This window comes from Diorhabda sublineata, chromosome 8, assembly GCF_026230105.1.
Source record: "Diorhabda sublineata isolate icDioSubl1.1 chromosome 8, icDioSubl1.1, whole genome shotgun sequence".
Lineage (NCBI taxonomy): Eukaryota > Metazoa > Arthropoda > Insecta > Coleoptera > Chrysomelidae > Diorhabda > Diorhabda sublineata.
Window position 1 is genome coordinate 30,027,695 of NC_079481.1, and position 11,079 is coordinate 30,038,773.

Sequence of the window (11,079 nt, forward strand, 5' to 3'; positions counted from 1 at the left end):
ATTATATCGCGATTCCTTCCCATTTAAAACTATATACACGAGTTTCGCTACCGTCTAATAGATGGCGTCGTCACTGTTTCATTTAAGTCAATATATTTCTCGACACAGTTTGATTCGTTTCCGTTATTATACGATTGTATTTCGATTTATTCCACACGCCTCAACGTCATTTTGTTTCATTTATGTTACTATACGAGGGTATTTCGATTTTTATTTCTACTCAAATAAAACGGCATACCAAAAATAAATTGAAATTTTCTAGTTTCGCTACCGTCTAATAGATGGCGTCGTCGTTTACATTCGCCATTTCAATTAGGTCATTAAACGAGGTATTTTCGAAATTTTTTGCATTTCTTGGTTCGTTTCCGTTATTATACGATTGTATTTCGATTTATTCCACACGCCTCAACGTCATTTTGTTTCATTTATGTTACTATACGAGGGTATTTCGATTTTTATTTCTACTCAAATAAAACGGCATACCAAAAATAAATTGAAATTTTCTAGTTTCGCTACCGTCTAATAGATGGCGTCGTCGTTTACATTCGCCATTTCAATTAGGTGATTAAACGAGGTCTTTTCGAAATTTTTTGCATTTCTCGGTTCGTTTCCGTTATTATAAGATGGTACTTCGATATATTCCACACGCCTCAACGTTATTTTGTTTCATTTATGTTACTATACGAGGGTATTTCGATTTTTATTTCTACTCATTTAAAACGATGTACTAAAATAAATTGAAATTTTCAAATTTCGCTACCGTCTAATAGATGGCGTCGTCGTTTACATTCGCCATTTCAATTAGGTCATTAAACGAGGTATTTTCGAAATTTTTTGCATTTCTTGGTTCGTTTCCGTTATTATACGATTGTATTTCGATTTATTCCACACGCCTCAACGTCATTCTGTTTCATTTATGTTACTATACGAGGGTATTTCGATTTTTATTTCTACTCCTTTAAAACGATGTACTAAAATAAATTGAAATTTTCAAATTTCGCTACCGTCTAATAGATGCCGTCGTCGTTTACATTAACTATTCGATTTAGGTCATTATACCAACCTTTTCTTATTTAAATACGAAAAAAATCAGATTATCTTGGATGATCAAAAACTTTATATGAATTTTATGATGAATAATTAATTTTTTTGGTGACATACTCACGAAATTTATCTACTTTGCAGTCTTGTACGAATCTGGATTACAGAAAAGTAAGAATTTACGATTGGATCGGTTATTTTGTGTATTGATGTTGTTGTTTTGCATGTGCTTTAGTTGCATGGTTGTGTAGCACTTTTTTCATGTTTTTTGTCGTTACGTACCGTCACGTTTCCTTCAACTTCACATTCGAAACATGATTGGAAATTATTATAATTACGTCACACCTCACGCCAAATGACACAACACGTCACGTCAGGTGTCAAGTAACACACTTTATATGACATATGACATTCGATTTGACTTGTAATATTGTAGATTCGCTATTAAATAACAAAAAATCGATTTTCATTGATTATAAACAGTAGATTCGATAAATTTGTTAGAAAATTATTATAATTACGTCATACCTCACGCCAAATGGCACCACACGTCACGTCAGGTGTCAAATAACACACTTTATATGACATATGACATTCGATTTGACTTGTAATATTGTAGATTCGCTATTAAATAACAAAAAATCGATTTTCATTGATTATAAACAGTAGATTCGATAAATTTGTTAGAAAATTATTATAATTACGTCACACCTCACGCCAAATGACACACGTCACGTCAGGTGTCAAGTAACACACTTTATATGACATATGACATTCGATTTGACTTGTAATATTGTAGATTCGCTATTAAATAACAAAATATCGATTTTTATTGATTATAAACAGTAGATTCGATAAATTTGTTAGAAAATTATTATAATTACGTCACACCTCACGCCAAATGACACACGTCACGTCAGGTGTCAAGTAACACACTTTATATGACATATGACATTCGATTTGACTTGTAATATTGTAGATTCGCTATTAAATAACAAAATATCGATTTTCATTGATTATAAACAGTAGATTCGATAAATTTGTTAGAAAATTATTATAATTACGTCATACCTCACGCCAAATGGCACCACACGTCACGTCAGGTGTCAAATAACACACTTTATATGACATATGACATTCGATTTGACTTGTAATATTGTAGATTCGCTATTAAATAACAAAAAATCGATTTTCATTGATTATAAACAGTAGATTCGATAAATTTGTTAGAAAATTATTATAATTACGTCACACCTCACGCCAAATGACACACGTCACGTCAGGTGTCAAGTAACACACTTTATATGACATATGACACAAAAAAGTGACATACAAGAAATTGATATAATCGTTTTTACATATTGAAGTTAGAGATTTCTAAAAAAAATGTCAAAATACTTCTCCAATCATGTTTTCCAATGTTATGGGGATTTTATGGTTATTTTCACAAAAAAGAACGCAATGCATACAATATCCAATTTTTACTTAATAACTATTTATACATCACCCAATAATACAATCAACTAAATATTTAAAAAAATGTCAAATTGACATGTTAAAATCAAATCATTCGCGCTCGGTTCGTCCGAACCGTAATATCTCAGTGTATACTAACCTTAAGTTGTGGAATTTGCAAATTTGAATCGAAATTGAATTTAATCGATTCGTAAAGTATTGTGGAATGTGTCGAATAAAAAATTTTTTTTAGTAAAAAGTATATTTCCATAATAATAAACTTATAAAATGTCAACTAACGTTTAAGGATCTGGTTATTCGTGACATACCTCAAAGGAAATGTTTATCAGAGAGTTTCATCGACAGGAATACGACACCGCCTCCGGTACCGCCTCTACCAACTAATTACGTCAGGAAAACTGGTGAGTCAGTATCTCTTACTTTCTTTTATTTCCGTTATCATTTTCACTTTATCCTATTTTCTTCTTTCCCATATCGTCAATAAAGCCACAGCAACAATGTTTATGTCAATATTGACATAACCTCAAATTTGAACCGTTATATAATTAATAAGTTGGAATTTTTGGAACCGTTAGCGAGATTACACTACCGCTACACCAACACTCACAATATTACACTTTCTGACGCGCGTTTCGACGAGACTGAAGATAAGTTTATCTCTTGGTTAACGAATGGCGCGTCAGACAATGTAATTGTGAGTGTTGGTGTTCCAAAAACCTACGTTCGAATCATAATCGAATATAGAGCAAACAATTATTGTACTCTATCCAACGATCAACTCAAAAAGCGACAATAGAACTACCGAATTAGTCTATATAAACATAACCTCAATTCCGAGTCGTCTAAATGACCGTTATATCAAATATATTTTATGGAAAACGTACGGGAATTGTTTATCAGCATAAATGTAAAAAAAATTAAGGGCTATAAATAAAAGACAAGTTCGTATAAAACAATAATTTTATTACCAAAAGATTACGGTTACTTTTTGACATAATCACCGAAGAGATTGTCATATATGTTGACAAACCCTCTTCGAAGTGTACAAAACAGACCTTGAAACATCTGGAAATTCCGTTGCCAAAGACATTTTGTCAACTCGTTGAACCGGATAATCTGAAACGACAGATTACGTGGCACAACGCCGTCTGACACCCGAATGTCAATAATGGCGGACATGTTTAAGTGGCACAACGCCGTCTGACACCCGAATGTCAATAATGGCGGACATGTTTAAGTGGCACAACGCCGTCTGACACCCGAATGTCAATAATGGCGGACATGTTTAAGTGGCACAACGCCGTCTGACACCCGAATGTCAATAATGGCGGACATGTTTAAGTGGCACAACGCCGTCTGACACCCGAATGTCAATAATGGCGGACATGTTTAAGTGGCACAACGCCGTCTGACACCCGAATGTCAATAATGGCGGACATGTTTAAGTGGCACAACGCCGTCTGACACCCGAATGTCAATAATGGCGGACATGTTTAAGTGGCACAACGCCGTCTGACACCCGAATGTCAATAATGGCGGACATGTTTAAGTGGCACAACGCCGTCTGACACCCGAATGTCAATAATGGCGGACATGTTTAAGTGGCACAACGCCGTCTGACACCCGAATGTCAATAATGGCGGACATGTTTAAGTGGCACAACGCCGTCTGACACCCGAATGTCAATAATGGCAGACATTTTTACGTGGCATAACGCCGAATGTCATTATTGATGTAGTAAAACCCCAATAACATACCCCTATATGTTGTAATTCCTTCCCTTCACCGAACGACCTTATAAATATCGAATAAACGAAACCCAAATTCCTATCCCGCAGAGGGCGATTCCTAAACCAAATCTAATCTTTATTTTTATTGGCCTAGACGATAGTTCAGAGGGCGAGGAACACAAAAAGCCAAACCACAGTTCTTGCGATACCCTGGACTTGACCGGTGTATCAGCCGGAAGTACGTCTGGCAGAAGATCGAGCAGATCGAGACGAATCAGTCGACAGGCTCAATTGAAAAGGTGAAAAATACAATCTCGATTCGATAACGAATACCTTAAAAAAATAATTACTATTACTATTTAGACACCGTATGGCTCAAGAGATACAACGAAAACTAGAAGAGACTGAAGTTAAAATGAAAGAACTGGAAGATAGAGGGGTAACGGTGGAAAAAGCGTTAAGGGGTGAAAGTATCGGCGATACGTCTAAAGACGAAGCCGAATTGTTGCAAGAATGGTTCGATTTGATGAGGGATCGTACCGAACTCAGGAGATACGAACGCGAGCTTACAGTTAGAGCCCAAGAGCTCGAACTCGAAGACAGACATTCGAGATTGCAACACGAACTTAGAGAAAGGATAGAAAACGGTGAGTTTCGTTTTTTTTTTTCAAAAAAAAAAAAAAAAACGTTTATAAAATTTCTATTTACAGATAAACCGAAAACTAAAGAAGACGTCGAAGTCGAGGAGAGTATCATCGACGAAATGATAAGGATAGTCGAAAAACGAGATTCGTTGATAGCCGAAATAGAAGAAGACAGATTAAGGTGCCTTTCAGATATTAATCAATCACAGAATCAGTACATTAAACGTCTAATCAGTAGTGCATGCTTAGTTTTACTACTATCTTATTTATTTTGGGTTTTCATTTTACTGCTACTAGATTAATTCACAAATAATAAAGCAGACCGAGAGGTAAGTAACTAATTAACAAACATATATACTAGAATTGTGTGAAAAGTTCAAAATTCGAAAGTTCCTTCGCAAAAAAAACCTTAAATACGAATAAATCCGCTAGCACCGGGTCAGGGAACTGCGGTGGATGATCTCTTGTCGGTACGTTTCGTTCTAGCTCCACCATACTCGGTGTTGTCGTTGGTCAAAGCGATCGCGATTCGTTCTCAGTTCGTTCTCGTGAAGAAGAGTCCCGATAACTTCAAGTTCTGGACGTCTGCAAGTGTCCATGTCTGTCGAGTAGGTCTGTTCTAGGTGGGATTATGTCGGACAGCGGCATTTGCCGTGGTAGTATCGGTAAAACAAATTCTATCCTCTAAACAAAGTTTCTGGTCAACTCTGAATCTCTTCTGGATCGAGTCCGGCACCTAACCTAACCTATGCTTCGATATTGAGCTCCGAAGATCGACGAATCTGAAGGATTAGAACCCGTTGCGGAATGTATAACTTTTTGGTCTTTGTGACTATGCTCATAACCTCAACACCCAATAAGCCATTTCCCCCCATTCCAGAAATATTTTCAATATTAGTTTTGATTAGTTGCAGCCTACGGTTTTGGGTAGTGACTGAGTTTATCGGGGCGGTTGATTTGAACGGTGCAGTTTCGTCGAGTGGATAGGTTATTATTATCTCCCGCATTGAGTAGCTTCCTACTAGGGGGCGCTCGGATTATTCACCGAACTTTTTATACCGACCTCGTACTAATTATGAGTGTGAGTGTGTCAGTAGTTACTTACAAGTCTGATAATCCTCATATTTTCTCGCGGTTATTTCAGATTGAGCATCGGAGTCTTTTTTTCTCTTTATATATGACATACGAATCTTCTTCTTTGTTGACTTGGGTGTTACCGAGTCAATTAATTCGTTAATTGGCGGTTTGTTATGAAAATTTAATAAAAAATCGCACCAATTCTATAATTTACATCCATATCTATTCAATATGAGGGTTTTTAATTTTTTTTTTTGTTTTTGGAATTATTAAAATCACTTTCCGGAAAGTAATTTTCATTTTCTACAACAGAAATGGCGATATCTACTGCTTATTTAGTTATTTGCCACTATAATTCACTTTTTATATTCATAGATTTAGTAAATCAATAATTTAATCAGCGTTTTACCTTTTATAACATTTTTAAAGGGTTTTCCATTATTTTTTATCAATTTTCCGCGCCTATAATCCGTCAAGTAAGAATGAAACTACTTATATTGACATTTGACAGTTGACAGCTTTCGTTTGCTTGTGTTTTTGTATTATATGTTAGCAAAAAGTTGCTTGCCTCTTGTCTCTGCATATTTATTATTAATTTAATTAATTTTAAGTGCTTGGTTGCATATGCCATAAATTATTTTTGTTGATTTCTAATTCTATTTCGAAATTTTTCATATTATATATCGTACGATATATAGATACTCTATTTGCAAGAATATAAAGAAATCAACACATACATAACCTAAATGGGTAAAAATTCTACAAAATCAATTTTAGAACATTCCAACGTAACACAATTTATCCTTTTATAAACCTAATCCTTCACATTGTCTAATCTAACCCGTTTTACTTGATCTAACCTATCTTTCCCTTAATTTAAATTCTGCTATATCACTATCAACCCAACCTAACCTCATCTTACGTAATCTAACAACATAACATCCTAGTCCTCCTGTAGTAGTTCAACCCTAAGGTTTTCCTCCGACCTAACCTAATTTATCCAATTGATATTTTCGAAAACCTTTTAATGGTTGTAATGACAATGACAGTTGTAAAATTTCTGTCACTCGGGGCTTTCCAGCATGTCTAATACTTTGTAAACAATTTTATTTTGTATGATATAATTATTCTAATTTTGCAGATATTCAAATGAAGATAGGGATTTTGAAGAACAAATGCTTGCCAAAGGGTTGAGATTAACTCCAATAAAGAATACGTCAGATCATTAAAAAGAAATTCCATTTGTTCAATTATTTTTTGTTTCCTTTTTTCGGCTATTATAATACCGATATATTTTTATTTATTTTTATATATTAATCTAAATGTAAGTTAGAGAAAAAGCGATTAAAGGGTGATATTTTTGTAAGATGTACAAAAGTTGATGATTAAGTGATCAGGTCGAAACGTTATTAATATTTCAATTAAAAAATAATTTTATATTAATAACGTGTTGATTCCTAAACATTACAAACTGTCACTGTATTTAGATATTTTCGAAACTTGATACGTTACAATCATATTTTGGGGGATTTATATAATCAGTCTAAATCAGAAGTTCCCAAATCTTTTTTTTTTTCGTCGTAAATCACTTTTAACTAATTTTAGTTGATATATTTACACTGTATTCCCAAAAAATCAGATCTAACTATGGAAATTCGAAGACATTCCTGTTGTAGAGCTTCCATGGACCCCTGGGAGTGCACCTAGACCACTTTGAGAATCACTGGTAAGTAAATGACAAAACTGCCTAATTTTCCAACCACAGCATTAGATATACTTATGGAAGGCTCATCCACTAGTTCAAATTCCAGGATTTTCTTATTATTGATCTTTGTTTTGGCTTTTCAAACATCATCAAGGTGTTTCTAAATCAGCGAATAAGGAAATCGAATTACAAGTCAGCAGTTGAATGGATCCCTTATATCCAGGTATCCAAAGCAGCCTTACCGGTCGTTTGTAAACCAGCTCATAGAGTGCCTTGTAGCCAGAATCAGCTTTGATACAGTGATCGTACTAATCCAGAATCATTAATGTACGAAGACTGTATATATAGCTCGAAGTAGCTTTTCAAAATACACCTAGGAGATGTTAAAACTACAAATTTGAGTCAAGATTCACTCAATTGAACTCCTAGATTAAGTCGATTTGAAGTAACTAGTGAGGTTAGTATATTTTTATGAGAAACTAGTAACGAAAAGAAATTCATAAGATTTTGAAGATTATTTTTAGTTTAGAGCGATTGAAGAGGAAATATATTTGATTTTTTGGTATTTTCATTCATTGAAAACCAAAATTTTAATCAGAATTTGCTGTTTGTAACTTTAATGTTTATATAAATCATTTTTACCTAATTCGATATAAGTTACTTTGGATTCTATTGCTTTCCAAATACTATAATAGCAATGTTCCAATAGAAAATCTTTTGCTACAATTCCTTTAAATCTATAAAATGATTTAATTCTCCGAAATATAATTGTATCTTATAATTTATTAATTATTATCGATTTCTTGTATTATCTTTTTCAAAGTAAAACCAAATTTATTATTCTATTCTTTTATAATATAATATAATTTCATAACAATTAGTTAACAGTGAATTTTAATATGTGATATAATGTAAGAATTGAGAAAAATTTTAAGCCTTAATAATTTTTTCACGTATTAATGAATCACACTATATATTATTAGTATTTTCATTTTAAATATCCGAAAGCTTTGAAATAAACAATGTTTTCAATATTCTATGGAAAATTTGATAAATAAATTTGAATTTTAATCGATTTTTAAGAATTTAACCAATAATCACTTACCTTAAAAAAATATCAATTTGTTTTCTTAATTTTCAGTGCATTTGATATTTCTATGAATTTAATTACATGTACGAACGAATAAAATACGAAAATACATTAAAATTCGCGATTAATTAACAATTTTCTATAAATATTCACACAACTCGATGTAATGGTGGATAATAACATTTGACTATAGGTTAGATTTCATAAAAAGAACATTTGAACGCCACAGCACTCTCCGCAATCACGTATACGAGAGTCGAGTGCGTTTTGAAACCAACATTTACGTCTACACTTAGAGTGGAACATAGAATTGTGATTTGAATCTTCATTGTTTTAACATTAATATTAATGACTAATTTTAAATTGCGCGGTTAACTAGATTTTGTGGTGCCATCTTGCGGTGAGTAGATGTAGTTTGAAAATTCAAATTTATCGTATCAAATTTTCGTATTTTATTGAATAAAAAATAATCATCACTTGATGAAATTATATCTATTAACTCAATTTTTTTATTAGTCATGTGCTGTTTAAGAATATTTTAATCGTAAAGAGGTGTTTGAAAATTAAGGTCACTTTATTTCGATTTACAAACCTGAAAAAGTCACCCGAGATGGAATCTGGTGAGAATGGTGATTATTACAACAAAAAGTATAGTAGAAATGAGTATATGTACGTTATCTTATAGAAAAATGTATATAATATATACCAACATAACCAAAAAATAATAACCTAATTATCCCGCGAAATTTGAAAAGTTACCTTACGTTTTTAAACACAACACGTTTTTTTTTTGTTTCAATTAGTACGATGTATTAGAAAATTATAAAATCACGACGTGCCGAATCTGCCTATTATTAGGATCACTTAGAATAGGAAATATTCAACCAAAAAACGGATCGTACTTTTTGGAACATCTGTATATTTTCAATTTTGCTTATACATCAAATAATTTAGAAAAAAAATTATTTGAATCATGCATAAATTCCATTGAAATAGATTTTTCGTCAATTTTTTCGATATATATATTTTTGAGAAACCCTGTAAGTTAATAAAACACGAAATGTCAAATGAAATCAAACATAAAAATTCTTAACGTCATATGTCATCGAGGAATCACTCATAAGTCATTTTTTAGAAACTGTCTTTATAAATATAAAACGAGGTAATGATAATGACGTCATAAATTAAATTAACACGTTTGCCAACGCTTTTATGTCATACGTCGACGCCATATTGAAAAAATTGCGTTTATAATAATAGGTCGTTTCCGGAGAATAGCAATAGATGGCGGTACAATATTTATGATGATAAATCTATTTCAATTAATTATATTGTGATTGGTTTTTAAATTAGTGTAATTGAAGTACACACTTTTTTTCTTTATCGTATAACAAACCTAGTCTTTATTGTAATATTTTTTATTTGCATGTGATTTAAAAATATGCATTTTTGCATGAGGAATTGTATAGATATGTACAGATATATAATTTTGTGAATGCATTTTATGTGTGTATTATTATATATTAAAAAGCTTTTTTTTATTGAATCACCGTATTATTTTTGTTTCCCTTAACCTAAAATCAAAAATTAATTAGAAAAAATGGTGAGTAAACAAACCCAATGGACAATTAGGGTAAACAAAAAAATTTCTAAATAGCTACGATTTATAACATACTCGAAATATCGATATTCCCATTACATAAGATGATTTAAAACGTTTTATAAAAGCACAAAACTTATTTTCATTAAAATCTTGAATTTAGATCATTTGAGCGAATTGAAAAACAAGTTTTGATCACGGACCTGACTCCGAACCTGTTTCTTTCACACTTACAATATGATCTACTAATAAGTATACATTAACTGCTTATATTTCTTTCGAACACTTTCAAATATTTCCATATCTCTTAATAAGCTAGTAAAAACTCATTTTTAAATTGCAATTACCCCAATAAATAAATATTGTTGATAAACCGAATACTTGGAATGTCAAAAAGCCGCCATATTATATGACATTCAATACAAATATAAAAGATCGTTTTTCACTTATAGAAACCATGAAAATTGTTAATGAAATTGTAATTTCCGTATTGAGTTAAATATTACAAAAACTATTTTCAATTAGACTTATTTTAAGTTAAAATGACCTAATAATCTTTTCAAAAACATGCTTTGTTTACGAACCTAATTACGTCCCTGTTCGTACACAATTTCAAAATTATCTATTCCTTTTTAATTGTACCCTAAATTTTCATGTTTACTATAAACCTTCCGAAATATTTTCGTGGTTCTAAACAAGTTATTAAAAAACTCATT

General features: G+C 32.1%; 1 protein-coding gene across 5 annotated transcripts in view; it reads left to right on the plus strand.

Annotated features, from left to right (window-relative positions):
* The window catches only part of LOC130447628 (F-actin-monooxygenase Mical), a 77,911-nt gene extending 67,602 nt beyond the window's left edge, over nt 1-10,309 (plus strand). For 3 of the 5 annotated variants that reach the window (XM_056784560.1, XM_056784557.1, XM_056784558.1), the window contains 6 exons: nt 1,186-1,212; nt 2,804-2,918; nt 4,402-4,546; nt 4,611-4,894; nt 4,958-5,072; nt 7,110-10,309. In XM_056784560.1, coding sequence (XP_056640538.1) covers nt 1,186-1,212; nt 2,804-2,918; nt 4,402-4,546; nt 4,611-4,894; nt 4,958-5,072; nt 7,110-7,197 — 774 coding nt within the window. In that variant the 3' untranslated portion in view covers nt 7,198-10,309. The remainder of the gene's footprint in view (nt 1-1,185; nt 1,213-2,803; nt 2,919-4,401; nt 4,547-4,610; nt 4,895-4,957; nt 5,073-7,109) is intronic. The other 2 variants (XM_056784559.1, XM_056784562.1) reach the window with 2 other exon arrangements.
* Nucleotides 10,310-11,079: the final 770 nt, after the last annotated feature.